Source organism: Rhinichthys klamathensis, unplaced genomic scaffold, assembly GCF_029890125.1.
Source record: "Rhinichthys klamathensis goyatoka isolate OS25496 unplaced genomic scaffold, OSU_Roscu_1.1 h1tg000051l_1, whole genome shotgun sequence".
In the NCBI taxonomy this organism is placed as follows: Eukaryota; Metazoa; Chordata; class Actinopteri; order Cypriniformes; family Leuciscidae; genus Rhinichthys; species Rhinichthys klamathensis.
Window position 1 is genome coordinate 734142 of NW_026606597.1, and position 15942 is coordinate 750083.

Genomic DNA, 15942 nt, shown 5'->3' on the forward strand with positions numbered 1-15942 from the left:
ATGATTAAATGCATCTTCCGGAAGGTACTGCATATTCATTCTGAAAAGTCATTCTGATATGCAAACCAGAACTGCTAAATGTCATTTAGGATCCATTAACGATAATACAATAGAAAAGACCCGTTTCAATGCACTCAACATGCATCAATTCAATTGGTGGATATTTACCACAGACAGTTGTAACGACTGAGACAAATCAGACACAAGTATTTGTTATAGTTAACAAATAATATTTAAACTCACTCTGGGATCTGCGGTCCCATCCCCCCCAAAAGGGCAAGGTCTTAGTTACCATGACTATGATCAGATAAGTTGGTTTTATTGCTGTTAAAAATGTGACAAACATGTGTCAGCAATTTAGAAAAACCTAAAATAGAAAAAGCAGTTAATCGTTAAATGTTGATTAAAACATGGAAATGTTTCTTTTTTTTTTTGGTGACCTATCCCTTTAATTGACACAATAACATTTTTTGTGTTTCTATTCATTTGCAATGAATACGAGTAATTGGAAATTTCAATCATCCATTATTAAGTCTTAAACTGAATAGACATTTGGTTAGAAGGTTAGCAAATGATTGAGATTTAAACTGTCAGCTGAACTAACAAATACATTTCTAAAGAGTTTCTACAGTGCTGAATTGCAGTGGTGATTCTCCAAGTGAAAGCTGCACATAGTTCAATCATAAAAAAAAAAAAAGCCACAACAACAGGTTTAAATCAAACAGTAACATCTCTTTAATTCAACTATACAATGGGAGGACTCAAGTCTTAAAAGTTATACATTTTTCTTTCAACATGACATTGTTAATAGAATAAATATATATAATCTCTTTTCAAATATTTACATTTTGGCAAAGACCGTTCTGACCTGCCAAGTGATGCGTTCAGAACATTCTTTCAGTAACATTCCATGTACAAAACTGGCAAAACAGGCAATCCATTTATCAACTATTTCATTATCTTCTTTAAAATTTGATCGAAATGTATGAAATGGCACCAAGTCATTCGAGTAAAAGAACTGTCTGCTTATGAATCCGTCAATCCTCTAGACTAAATCACTCAAAATTCTGAATCGCTGTGCCAGGACCACAACGAACAGAAACTCAGAGAATTAAAATGAAAACGCAGCAATGTAGTGGCTATCAGGATATAATCAATAACAAGAGTAAATACTGTAAGAAAATAAGGCCTGTTGAGTATTTTCAAAAGTGTTTGACAGGAGTGTGTTCAATCATGTATGTGCAAGAGGAATATGTACTCATGCAAAGCGTGGATGTCTTGAGCAAATGTAGTGTGAAATGAGCTTAAATAGATGTAACTTCCACAGAATCATTTATAAAAGTGAAGCAGTATTAGCTTAAAAAAAAAAAAGCAATGATGGTGACCATCAAAAATCGGATTATGTAAGTGTATGTGCCTGTACACTGTTTCTTAATAAAGAATGTGTTTAAATACGGCACATGCAGTTTCACAACAGGTCAAGCAAATCACAGTGATGAAACCTACTACTGACAAAGGAAAGTAACAGGTTCTTCTTACTGAGCATAAGTCATTGACACCAGGCTGGAACATGATTATGAACAAGAATGCAAAATAAGAGCAGCTTAGATGGCGTATTTGAACCAAAACAACTACTGTTAATTCTGAGCACCGTTTGCACAAACCTGTATTTCCCTTCAGTTTCAGCTGGTGCCTATAAGGCATCATGAGTTAAGTCTGAATTTAATCTGGACACAGACGATTCCCGGTGTTTGAAGGATAAGGCTAAAATCACACCTGATTGTCAAGGCTGTTTCTTTATTTGGTCTTTCCTCACACAGTCTTTGGGGTGACAAAAATGTCTAAATTATTTAAAGCTGAAACACTGAAGTGAATAGTACATAAGTCAATGCTAGGTGGCACTCTAAACGTCCCTTGATAAAAGCAGTGCTCGCCTGTGGCTAGTCTATGATGACTGAGAGAAGAGCCATGACTGCAATCCCACAAAACAACAGCAGAACCTGCAAAAAGGAGTTCCTGTGGGAACAGGGGACATGGTCATGGACATTCAGTCATTTAGTATGTGAAGTATGAGAGGAATTTTACACATGGGAGGTTAAAAAAAGAAGTGGACCTTACCTAGGGTTGGTCTCCTCCAGCAGATCAGGTACCACATTGACCAAGGCGATGTAGATAAAGCCACCTGAGCTGAAGGGCAGAATCCAGGCTGTGGCATTCTCTATAAAGACACAAATGACCAGAATCAACACTGAAGAATATGTTTGATAAGGATATTATATTAAAGGGTTAGTTCACCCAAAAAATGAAAATTATGTCATTAATGACTCACCCTCATGTCGTTCCAAGCCCGTAAGACCTCCGTTCATCTTCGGAACACAGTTTAAGATATTTCAGATTTAGTCCGAGAGCTTTCTGTCCCTCCATTAAAAATGTATGTACGGTATACTGTCCTTGTCCAGAAAGGAAATAAAGACTTTCTCAAAGTGGTCCCTGTGACATCAGTGGGTTTGTTAGAATGTTTTGAAGCATCGAAAATACATTTTGGTCCAAAAATAACAAAAACTCCGACTTTATTCAGCATCGTATTCTCTTCCGGTTCTGTTGTCGAGCCGTGTTCAGTGACGCTGGTGACGTAAGACGCTGCTGACGTGTTATCTGGTGCGCCCGAGCTTCGTTTACAGTCTGAGGGAGACGCACCCTGTAAACAAAACAATCTTCGCAAACATGTCTAAGGATTTCGACACAGAGGAAGACTTGCATTTTTTTGCCCAGCCATATTTATTTGAACCCGAATACATGGAAAAACCAGATACACGTCAGCAGCGTCTTACGTCACCAGCGTCACTGAACGCGGATTGACAACAGAACCGGAAGACAATACAATGCTGAATAAAGTCGTAGTTTTTGTTATTTTTGGACCAAAATGTATTTTCGATGCTTCAAAACATTCTAACTAACCCACTGATGTCACATGGACTACTTTGATGATGTCTTTATTTCCTTTCTGGACAAGGACAGTATACAGTACATACATTTTCAATGGAGGGACAGAAAGCTCTCGGACTAAATCTAAAATATCTTAAACTGTGTTCCGAAGATGAACGGAGGTCTAACAGGCTTGGAACGACATGAGGGTGAGTCATTAATGACATAATTTTCATTTTTGGGTGAACTAAGCACACTGATCCACATATTAAGTTCAGAATGGCATGATCAAATGTTTATTTTGTGGAAAACCCAAAAAAAGACAATGATTTATTTATTTAGCATCAGTAGCTGCTAAAAATCATGTTAGGAATGGGACCAAACACTAGCCGCGTTTCCATTACCCTTCAAATTGCGCAAATTGAAATTGCGAATTGAAATTACGCTCAATGGAAACACGTCAATTTCGCAAAAACTCCCATTTATCGCAAAAAAGTTTTTACGCTCGCATGAGGAGGTTTTTCAGGCAATTCGAAAAAGGAATATTTCGCAAAACTGCAATGGAAACAGTTTTTGCGCATTTACAGTCACCTGACTTAGAAGACGCGGTGTGTTTGGGGTCCGTCCGTGGTATACGCAAATAATAATGGGCTAATAATTATCATCATTATTATAACATTTATTAGGCTACATATTTAGAAGATGCTTTTATCCAAAAAAAGGAACAAAGCAATTCGTCAAATGTCATTCATAATGGTTAGACAAAATAAAATAGTAATAAATAATAAAATAAAACAATCATGCGCGCTTTCATGATCTCCGTGAAAAAAGCTAAAGCTTGAAATGTCCACTTTAAAACGAACAAATTCGAATCGAAAGCTAATACCTTCTGATTATGTAATCCGTATGAATGGTGCATTTCTCTCTAAAGGTGCATTCGCGCGGCGCGCCTCAGCGGAGATGGAGATGTTTTTAGCCGACACTAATTTAGAAAACAATAGTTTATTAATAAAATTAAAATGCCTCGTTATTCTTTCAGACACATTTATTATCATTAGCCTATAACTCACCTAAATCACCTTTCTGTAGGCTGTGGTTCCAGAGACATAGGCCTAAATATGGCTCTTCTCATTCAGCACTGCGGGAAAAATATAATTTTCAGGTTCTAATTTGGCCTTAGAAAACCATTAAAATCTAAAAAAAAATTGTATTAAGTTGGGAATATTTTAAATGTTTAGTAAAGGGGCAAAAAGTCATAAACAAACATCTGAAATTTAGTCGATTTTTTTTTTTTCGCAGCATTTGTGTACAGTTTAAATTTAAAAAAAAAAATTGGTGTTCAACTTTGCATTTAAAAAACAACAACCACCGTTCATTTTTCGTTTTGCAATACGGGTTAAATAAGGAAAAACGAATGGACACAAATGTACACTGACCGTTTGGACAGAGTTCTTTATTAAATTCATAAAAGAAACAATAGGCTACAGGAATACTGGATTCTAAACCTCAAAGAAATGCCACAATCAGACCTCGGAGCAGAAATGAGGGAGAAACACCCAGAAACTCCTTATGCCGTTCGCAGTATACGGGTCTTTCCCTGCCATTAATGCTTGGATAACACACCACGTCTCCTTCTATTAATAATAATGTCTAGTGTGGTGGTGCGGTGGCTGTGATATAGGGATATAGGCTATAAACCTACCCGTTGATGTTTAAATGACTTATCGCGAGAGGGGAAAAAGTCGCATAACATCAGTTAATGGAAACGCCGTCATTTCGCAATAGTTTTTTATCGACATTTAGAAAAAATCGCAAAAGTTTTGCGCAAATCTGTAATGGAAACGCGCCTACTGACTTCAGAAGAAAGATGATCCACTCAAGATCAAAGATAAACTACCATCCAAAAGTTTGGGGTAGGTAAGATTTTTCGATAAGACGTTACAAAAATAAAAAAACGACTCTAATTGACCCCAAACTTTTGATTGGTAGTGCATATAACGTATAGTCTGAGACTACGAGATGTCTCACCTGCCCCATGCTGTGATTGGGAGCAAAGAGCAAAACACGCCCCCAGGACTCCTCCTAATGCTGTAGAGAGCTGCATACGGGTGGCTTTCCAACGGTCAAAGCCTGCTCGCAGCAAAATGGCAAAATCGCCCACCTTTCCATCAAGACAGAAATGCATGTACAGCAACAGAAACTGGTAAGTACTGAGACAATTCATGTACAGTAACAGTTGGAATGACGAATGAGTATAAATTATTATCGATCAGCTAAAAATTAAATTCATTGCTTCCTTATAAAATTACTTGGCTGAAACTCAAGAGACTCAAGATATTGAGATACGTACCTCATGAGGGATCTCATGAAGCAAAATAGCGAACGTTGTTAAGAAACCAACCTGTTAGGACAGGTAAAGTAAGACATTGTAAAGTTCTCAGAATAAACAAATCATTTGGTAAGCTAAGCCCTTGTTTTCTAATAGAAGCATGGCAGGGCAGTGAAGCCATATTATGTTTCGTAATTTGGCACATATGTTTAACTGAAATGTCAACAGAAGCTATGGGGGAGGTAGAGAAAACCATAAAATGGCACAGTTCTCCATCAGTACTCTTCCTTGCATTTATGCAGCCAAATATGTATGTCCAGGCCAGTGAGCAAATGTGTAAAAGTGTGTTTTTATGTGCAAGTATGTTGCACCAAGTCCATTTCCTCTGAAACTCCCTCCCCACGCATGCTGGGAGCCTTATGCTTCTCCACCTGGACTTCAACTACACATAAGCCATATAAATACTGCTGCACTATAAATATTACCACACATCACAAACATCTCTATCTCACGGTTTGCAATGGTCCAAAAGAATCATGGGAGAAACTTCTTAAATGCTTTAAAGTAGAAGTTTTAAAATGCTTAAAAGTAGCCAAAGCATACTATATTTATACAGTAACTGAATCTATTTATATAACAGTCATCCTTGCTAGACAGTAGTACTGCCAAATCACTTTTATATGGAATTGGTCTGTTTGCGCTTACCTTTCGGCTTACTAAGAAGCTTCCTGCCACTGCCAGCCCATGAGTGAAGTTATCAATGCAGTTAGCAAGAAGGTTTAGGTAACCACTTGTCTGAAGAAATAAAGAAACATTGCATATACAGTAAATGGAAGAGAAAGATAATAGATAAGACACTTCAAATTCTGTATGATTGGTTAGAAGGAAACAGTCCCAGATTTAGATGTACTTGTCTCTAATAATCTAATGACCACTTAGACCTTTTATTGTGCACAAGGCATGATTAGTGTGTGCATCTTACCTTTATTTTCTCTGGCTCTGTGTAAGGGCTGATGTCAGTCTTTGGCTTGGAGTCGGAGTTGTTGTTTGAGCAGATGCCATTTGTTTGTGGGGACACAGAGACCTCGGTGCTCGTGTCTGTTGAAGAGGACTAATGTGGGGAGAGAAAACACCACAATAAGCCATTTTAATCTGGGACCATTTCTCAGCATTCAAGAGCAAAAAGACAATTTCCCCACCTTCAAATAAACCTGGGATTTAAAAACCGTTCAAAAGAAATCAATTCTTATATTCAGCATGGATGTATTAAATTGATCAAAAGTGACATTTCTTGATAAGAAATGTTACTTGAGCAGGAAATCAGCATAATAGAATGATTTCTGAATGATCATGTGATACTGAAGTAAAGCCTGGAGTAATGATGATGAAAATTCAGCTTTACCATTATAGGAAAAAAATTACATTTTAAAATTACTCTTACTGTATTTTGATCAAATCAGCCTTGGCAAACATAAGAGACTTGTATCAAAAACATTAAAGAAATTGTCTTTTTTCTTCAACAATTTTACTCCCAATGCTGCCTGTTTGTCTGCTCCATTACAAGGACACTGCTATAAACATTTTCCATTCATTTTTATTAACTGAGGAAAATATCGAACTTGTCTCTGGGAATGCACAGCACTCTGTACATAGATATTAAGCTGTAAATGACTAGAAGTAATCCTTTAATTCTCAAATTAAACAGACTAAATCCTCAGCAGACAGATAACACTCAGTTTAGCTCCATTTCAACCGAACATTAGCTCAAAGCCTAAAAATCTAAGTATTTCAGTTGTCAAAATTCTTTCCACATCGGTTTTTTGAGACAGTACTTGGCTGGCTGGCAAAAGCTGACTGTGAGAAAAGAATCGGTCTCTACAGCAACGAGCCTTTCAGAATGTAATAACAGAACTTGACGCTTCCTCCCTGTTCTAGCCTCTCAGCTGTGGTTTCTGTGCACCGTGGCAGACTTCTGTGGCCCGTCTGTCTGCTGATGGAATGCTGGTGGCAGCTGCTTCCTGCTAGACACTATTTATAGCTACCTAAACAGAGCAGAGGCTATCAATCAAACTCACAGGTCTCCCATAAGCTAGACAGAAGACTCAGACGTAGACATTTACAAACAGATAAAAGTCACAATCCAAGTCAAATGAAAAGTTATAATTAAGGTCAGGCAGAGAGTGGGTGAAAAATGGACATCTACATTAGCTCCTCTGTTTTGTGTGATTTGAGTGACCAAGGCACCCAAGACTCCCTCTAAAAAAAAGTGAGAGTTGATCCATCCAAGCACATTTCTTTTGTTGCACATGCAGTGCACAAAGCTTCAATGGTGCAGCCCTGACACCAAATCAAAATCCACAAAATTAGAAAAAGGGACCAGACAAAAAGAAACAAACATGGAGGTGGAAAGATGGACACTATCACTTGATTTTTAAATGGGTGTTTATTTGTCGACAAAGCAAGCCATGTCATGTCTACACTTGAAAGTAAGCAGAACAAATATGTTATTCATTTGTCTTAGGAAGCATCTAAGAGCCGATATTTTAAGGCCTTAAGCTGTTATATCCCTTGGGGTGGAGCCCGCAAAGTAAAAAGGTGTGTGTGTATGTGTGTTTTTAACTGGCACTAATGCAATATACTGAAATGAGCCCAGAATAAAGAGGTTTGGGTTCTTCTTGAATGCCAGGAATGGTCCTGTTGGTATTTGAATAGGACATGAATTGGGATTTTGAATATCTGTCTGACATGAACAGTAATTCATGATTCAAGACTCCACAACATTTGCTTCAAAGGACTAGACTATTGATGATAAAATGTTTTAAAGGCATAGTTTTCCAATGAGATTCCCATTCCAAAGAAAAATAATGTATATCCATCTGACACAAACAGTGATTCATGATTCAAGACTCCACAACATTCCTATAGCATCAATTATTCAGTCAGGACTATTGCTTCCCTAAGTGTGCTCACCAAAACATTTTAATCTTTAAAATAACACATTTAAACAATAATTATTTATATAAGAACTGGTAAAAGCTAATAGCAGTTGGCATTAAGAGCTAAAATGAACCAGAGAGAAGCTCAGACTCAGGTTTGTCCAAACATTCAAAGTCTGTCAAGCTTTTCCCAGAGACTCGAAGATATAAATATTTGTCAGAACATAATGGTTTTAACACTTGGCACAAAGCCGACACTACAAACTATCACTTCTTTTTTAGCCAGTCCTCAAACGGAAAATGTGCCAGTATATATATATATATTTTAATAGTTGTACTTGTGACTTTTGTAGTTAAATAAGGAAAAAAAATAAAAAAAATAAAAATAAATAAATAAATAATAAAACAGAATTATAAATATTCCAACTGTATGTGATTGTTTACTACATGATGCTTGGTGGAGTTTGAATGGATGCATAATAAATGTCTGCGATTCTGTTGAGTGCATAACTCCACCATCGTTCTTTTGGCTCCCCCATGAGGTTCAGAATTGCAATGTTCCACTTCCAATTAAACGGATTCAAAGTGCTGAAATATGTAGTGTATAAACTATGGCCATATAGCATGCATGGAACTACATTATAGGCTAAAAGGTTGTTAAATAGTTAAAAATGGCAGGTGAGGAAATGAAGTGACAGGGCAAAAGCACATGTAACTTACTTTGGCTTTTTGGCAGGCAGCTCTGCTCTCTGGGCCACTGTCTTCATCAGGGAACATCTTCTCCAAGATCAGAAAAGACATCAGACCCCCTATCACCCACAAACCCTGCGTACGATAGTGTCTGTGGGACCCATCTATCAGCACACACAAAAAGGGGAGAGAAAGAGACATTTTCCTTTTCTATATAAATCTAAGAAGAATGAAAAATTCAACTTCACTGAGCTTCATCTATTAACTAAAACTATTAAAAAGCATTTAAGTAATTGAATAAATAAATAAATACACAGATGAAAAACTTAAACTTAAGTTAATACATTTAAGTAGTAACATTACAAAAAAATAAAATAAAAATTGAAAAATATATTAAATCTAACATATATAAAATTATACAATTTTCTATAAAGTGTAAAAAACTATAATTTAAATAAAAAAACTGAAAATATTAAAAATATTAATATTATTCTATAAAAGTATACTCTGAACACTAAAAAAACAACAACAAAGCGAATCAATGGCTCTGCCTTAAACTGTAGGCTATAGTACCAATCCTGCCTTTACTCAATATTTGACAAGCTTTTGGTCTTATCCATTTATTGAATATTTATATCTAGTTTATTGAAGTTCTGTGTTTCTCTATTTTTAATCATGGGAAGCTGTGAATTGCACTGTGTGAGCCTTGAATCCTAAAAAATAAAGACATAAGATCAATAAGGGCACTAATACTTGCTTCAAAGTAAATGTTACTTAGTGCCATTTTTCCATATCGATCCCAGTACCAAAGTGAATATAAGAGACCGAGCCAGAGTTACCAAGGGGACGGGGTTTAGTTAAGGGTCAATTACTGGACTAGACTATTGATTGTAAAATTTTAAAAATGCATAGTTCCCTAAGAGATTCCCATTCCAAAGACAGTGAAAGAGAAAGAGCACACAGAGGATGATTAATGCATGCCATGAACAACAGCAAATGTTTTATATAATGTGAGATTTCTCACCAGGACTGGAAGTGTAAGCCCAGGCTTCAGGAAGGAGGTGGAGAAACACGTCTCCTAGGAGACCACCAATGGCAAAACTCAGCAGCTTCTTCAACTTCTGACACCCAGCTGCAATCAGAGTGAAAGCATCAGCGCCACTTCATAAACATGACAAGAAATGCTTGATGTGCATCTTGCTGTGTTAACCAAACTGAGCAAATCCTTCACACATAGCAGATGGCAGACAAAGAAACCTCTAAACGGTTGCACAATCATTCTACAAACTCTTACATATCTTTAACAATTATTGTGTTTTTCCATTCAGCTTAGGTTTTGAAGCTGCAAGGCTGTAATAAGCTAGTTTTGCAATCCTAAAGTGTGGGAATATAACAGGCCTAAAATACAGTATCTCACAAAAAAAACCTCACATTTCAGCAAACACTCAAGGGACAATACTGTATAGTATAAATGAAACTTGGAAAGATTTTAGAGTAGTCAATGTGCTGCTTGTATAGCAGTATATATTTACTGTCCTCTGAAAATAACTCAACATACAGCCATTATTGTCAAAATAGCTGGCAACAAAAGTGAGTTCACCCTAAGTGACGTTGTCAAAACTGTGTCCAAAGTGTCAATATTTTGTGTGAGCACCATTGTTATCTAGCCCTGCCTTAATCCTCCTGGGCATGGATTTCATCAGAGCTGCACAGGTTGTTGCTGGGATCCTCTTCCACTCCTCCATAATGACATCACGGAGCTGCTGGCTGTTAGACACATGGCGCCTCTCCACCTCCCGCCTGAGGACGCTCCACAGGTGCTCAATAGGGTTCAGGTCTGGAGACATGGCCACTCCATCACCTTCATCTTAAGCTTCCTCAGCAAGGCAGTTATCATCTTGGCGGTGTGTTTGGGGTCGTTATCATGCCGTTCGGCCCAGTTTATAAAGGGAGGGCATCATGTTCTGCTTCAGAATGTCACAGTACATGTTGGAATCCATGTTTTCCTCAATGAAGCGCAGCTCCCCAGTACCAGCAGCAGTCATGCAGCCCCAGACCAGGATGCTACCACCACCATGCTTGACTGTAGGCAAGACACAATGTTCTTGGTACTCCTCACCAGGGGGCGTCACCACACATGCTGGACAACATCTGACCCAAACAAGTTTATCTAAGTCTCATCAGGCCACAGGATATGGTTCCAGTAATTCATGCTCTTGGACAGGTTGCTTTCAGCAAACTGTTTGCAGGCTTTCTTCTGAGCCAGCTTCAGAAGAGCCTTCCTTCTGGGACGACGGCCATGCAAACCGACTTGTTGCAGTGTGCGGCGTATGGTCTGAGCACTGACAAGCTGACCTTCTGCTTCTGCAACCTCTAAAGCAATGCTGGCAGCACTCATGCGTCTGTTTTTTGAAGCCAGCTTCTGACACACAGCACGAGGACTCAACTTCTTTGATTGACCCTTGCGAGGCCTGTTCCAAGTGGAACTCGTCTTGGAAAACCTCTGTATGACCCTGGCCTGTACTGTAACTCAGCTTCAGGGTGTTACCAATCTTCTTATAGCCTAGGTCAACCTTGTGGAGAGCAACAATTCTAATTCGCAAATCCTTTGAGAGTTCTTTGCCATGAGGTGCCATGTTGAACATCCAGTGGTCAGTATGAGAGAATTGTACTCGAGCACAAATTGTAACTGCTCTAATACAAGATACACAAATTTGTATGGTCCTGTCAAGCAGACAAAAACATGAAAATGATAAATAGGACATGTGGCTTTGCATGGTTAAACGACGTACAGCTATTATCACTTAGGGTGTACTCACTTTTGTTGCCAGCTATTTTGACAATAATGACAGTAAATATATACTGCTATACTAGCAGCAGATTGACTACTTTAAAATATATCCAAGTTTCATTTCTATAATATTGTCCCTTGAGAAGATATACTAAAATGTTTGCTGAAATGTGAGGGGTGTACTCACTTTCGTGAGATACTGTATCTAACGCCATTATTCACCACTGCTTTGAGAATCATGTGGTGAGTCTCTGTGGTACAGTAACAGGACACACCTAAATTGCTTATAATTCCACCTAACCCTCTACTGTCCTGCCCACTGCACCCTACACTGGTAGGTCAGAACAGAGTCAGACCTTCTCTTAAGCCGGTCTACTTCCTGAGTGGGATCCACTGCCAGACTCTGATCTATTTCTGCATGACTGATATCATCACAGACAAAAGTTTCACTGCAGCATTGCCCACTGCAAAGGTCTTTAGAGACCAACGGGTTACTGTGCATTTTCACCATATGTTTTCACCATTTTCACCATATACATACACCATATGTTACTGTGCATTTTCTATTATGGTTCTGTTGGCTCTTCTCTTGAACGTCCACTACATCAAGAATTATTTGGACAAGCCATGACAGGTGTAGCTGAAGATGTGATTGCTCAACAAATTCTTTTCAAGGTCAAGCATGCTCACACAACATTTTTCTCAGTGTCGGTTGGATATTCTCTCTGCAAGATTTATATCATATAATGAATACAGTGGCAAATTCTGACTTTTGTTCTCAGAATCAAGAGATATAAACTCGCAATTGCAAGTTATAAAGTCAGAATCACGAGATATAAACTCGTAATTGCGAGAAAAAAGTCAGAATTGTCAGATATAAACTCACAATTCTGAGAGAAAATGGTTTATTCTGTGGTGGAAACAAGCTTCCATGGGTAACTGAGTAAGCTATGAAATATTTTAGCTTTGCTTACACATCGTCAGCTAACTAAGAGTGGGAACTGTAGTATAACCAGGAGGATGAACCTGTATTATTTCAAATAAAATAAAACAAATAACACACAAACAAAAACAAAAATGAAATAAACACTTCTTTTTACAGATTAATTTCAGGATTGGACTTGATGCCATAGTAGGTCTCCTTTAAAACATTTTTTATATTATAAATGGGGCTTATTTAATGGCTGGGAAATTACTTTAACATGGTACGAAAAACAAAAGACTGTGGAACCGGTCAAAAGCAGCAAAGGGAAAAATCCCACAGAGAACATGATCTTGAATTAAAAGGAGGAAGTGCCACAAAAGCCTTGCCTTATATTAACCAGACAACTGTGTGAAGACCTGCATCAATCTACAAGCCGATTCTCTCTTGCTTGTATTAATAACAAACACATGCCCGTTTGTCACACTAGGCCTGATGTGTGACCAGAATCATCTCATTTTTTCCATTCTGCTCACAAATTATAGATGACCTGCACAGGGCAAGAAAAGAACACCTTTTCAACCTAAAGGAAGGAACAAAGAAAAGACACACAAATACAGATCCCGGTCCATTAGTCAGCACCGGGACACAGCTGCGAATATCTGGATCAGCTCTGACTGTAACACAATCAACCTGACCTGGTTAGTATGTAACCTGATTCTAGATTAGTTGTTACAATGAGCTGGTTACATACAAAGGCCTAGATCACAAATAGCATGCGAGCATATATATGTGACAGACTTACCCTCAGTTTTTAAAGTTGTTCCAGCTTCAATGGGTATCACTAAAAGCGGAAAGATACCACTGAGTCCAATGGCAATCGATCCCAAGAGGGAGCAGAACCAAACATCTAGGTTGTCAACGGAGAACAGCTCATCCAGGTATTGGAGGTCTAGAAGGTCCTTAATGCTCCAAGGTAATGGTCCTGGTCCTGGTCCTGCAGCTGCAGTCTTTGCCTGGGCCACAGCGGTCTGAGCCATCATCTTCCCGCCGAAGGATAACGCCAGTAGGGCGGCACCAAGGAGCAGCACAGCAAATGCCCAGACGGGCCTCTGGGGTCCTGCGCTCATCAGCCCAGACCTCCGCAATGCACGTGGAAGAAACATGTAGGGTGCTGTAAGGAATAGAGGAGCCTTCAAACAGAATTTCATGAAGTGGAAAGATTAGTTTTAATAAGGTTCTGGGTTTCTTAGTCCCGAATGAAATCAACATTGTATATAACGCAGTTATTTTTTCATATCAGTGTTTGAGCAACTTTGAGTTGCAATTTAACAAGAGTGTCACAAGCAGGAATATGTACTATTCTGTATACACTACAGTTCAAAGTTTGGGGTCAGTAAGATTAAGATTAAATTAATACTATTATTCAGCAAGGCCACATTAAATTGATCAAATGTGACAGTAACACTATAATGCTCTTGTTTTTGAACTTAAAAAAAAAAAAAGACAGTTCCCACAAAAAGTGTAAGCAGCACAAGCACACTTGTTCAACGTTGATGAGAAACGCACAAAATCAGCATATTAGAATATTTTCTGAAATATAATGAAATAGAAAAGTTATTTTCAATTTACTCGATTTTAATCAAATAAATGCATTACAAAGTGAGCATAAGATACTGCTTTCAAAACTCTTCTAGACCCTAAACTTTTTGAACGGTTGAGCGAAATCTGTGAAATTATTACCATTACCATGTTTTAAAATATTAAAGATATTTTATTCATAATTCAAAAACTGCAATTCTAAAAAGCCATTTGAATATGGAAGTCATGGTGAATTGGCCCTTTGGCTTTACCTACAAATTGAAATGTCTGGATATGGTGACTAAGTGCCTCCACTTCTATCCACATCCCAAAAAAACACAGTAAACAGAAGACACCACATAAAAAGACAGACGTTCAAAAAGACCAAGGCCATGTGAGTCATAGCCCACACAAAACACCACACATTTTAGGGAGTTACTGTCAACACAGGGAAATAATCTATAGGCTAGAAATTAAAAAATTAAAACATGATAGATCGTATAATGCATTAGAGCCCGGCCTAACACAATATCTTCCAACAGTAACCGCATCTAAACAGCATCACCAAAGAATAATGAAGCTAAATGAGTACAGCTGTCTCCAGCAGGTGATCTTTATACAATTCTGAAACTTAACATAAGAGTTTAAATGCCCTTTATTATGTAGTATATGCAAAAACAAAATAAAACAATAAATTTAAGTTTAATGACACCAATAATGCACGTTATGGGTGGACAAAAATGCTGTACAATCAGTATGCTAACATTCACACAGGAGCAGCACGCTTAGACGGTCTGTGGACGTGCACGAGTTCAGGGAGCGGTGAGATTCCCGAGAAATTCCAGACCGTTTTCCGACCGTTTTCACTCTATAGTTTGCAAAGTTTCAGCGTTTCGTTCCTAAACTAATTAAAACAGCAAAGAATGCCCGAATGCAAAACCAGCAGTGTTTATCTGATACTTATTGGCAAATTATGAACAAAAATTCACAAAACCCAACGTTGCTGCAATATATTGTTTCCGATAAAAGCAACTGTCCTCGCAAACTACCTCGATACAAAGTTGCGTGCCTTGAAAAATAATCACTGCCTACCAGATTTGCAGCGATAAATAAAAACGTTTTATCTTACCCTGCTGAAATTCCTACAGTTTTGACTCCGGGTTGACCCTGCCATCCAGGCACTGCTGAGTAGAAGAGATGGAGCACTACAGCAGACTCCCGAATTCTCTGCTGAAAGATTTTCCACTCTCAGCCACGTCTCACCGACCGGAAGTGCATTTCCAGACTGCGCTCGCGCACTAACCGGGGGAGGAGACTAAACGCCAAACGTGGAGAACCTGCTAAAAGATGATTGTTTAACCCCCAGCAGTTTCAATGGCAAAAGGTAAAAACTATATATATATATTTTTAACGTTCATCCGTTTTGAGTTTGGAAGATGGACTCCTTAAAAAAAAAAAAAAAATCCCCTATATCATGTCATGAATTCTTAGTATTTAACATGCATACCCATCCATCCGTCCGTCCGTCTGTCTGTCTATCTATCTATTTCTTGAAAAGTTTTTTCATTAAGATGTTTTACAGCCTCGTCAAAGAGTGTCTCACTTCAGCAGACACCCAGCACAGCTGTACGAACCACTGTGGAACATCAGATGTTTTAATATGAAGATCCATATACCAACCACACTGATGCAAATTACAGTTTTCTATATGTTGCTTTGATGATAAACCAGGTGATGGCTCCTCTATTAGGACTGGAGCCAAGAGAAG

At 38.2% G+C, this 15942-nt stretch overlaps 1 protein-coding gene across 2 annotated transcripts; it reads right to left on the bottom strand.

Annotated features, from left to right (window-relative positions):
- Positions 1–711: 711 nt before the first annotated feature.
- slc39a13 (solute carrier family 39 member 13) lies at positions 712–15456 on the bottom strand. 2 transcript variants are annotated; one of them, XM_056247950.1, is made up of 10 exons: positions 15304–15456; positions 13399–13767; positions 9905–10012; positions 8911–9044; positions 6237–6365; positions 5960–6049; positions 5276–5326; positions 4954–5086; positions 2119–2218; positions 712–2016 (listed from the first exon to the last, which is right to left on the bottom strand). In XM_056247950.1, exons 2-10 carry the CDS (start codon positions 13757–13759, stop codon positions 1941–1943), a joined length of 1182 nt encoding a protein of 393 aa, XP_056103925.1. In that variant the 5' UTR covers positions 13760–13767; positions 15304–15456; the 3' UTR covers positions 712–1940. The 2 variants fall into 2 exon arrangements, with proteins under 2 accessions (XP_056103925.1, XP_056103924.1); XM_056247949.1 differs by having other exon boundaries at positions 13399–13786.
- Positions 15457–15942: the final 486 nt, after the last annotated feature.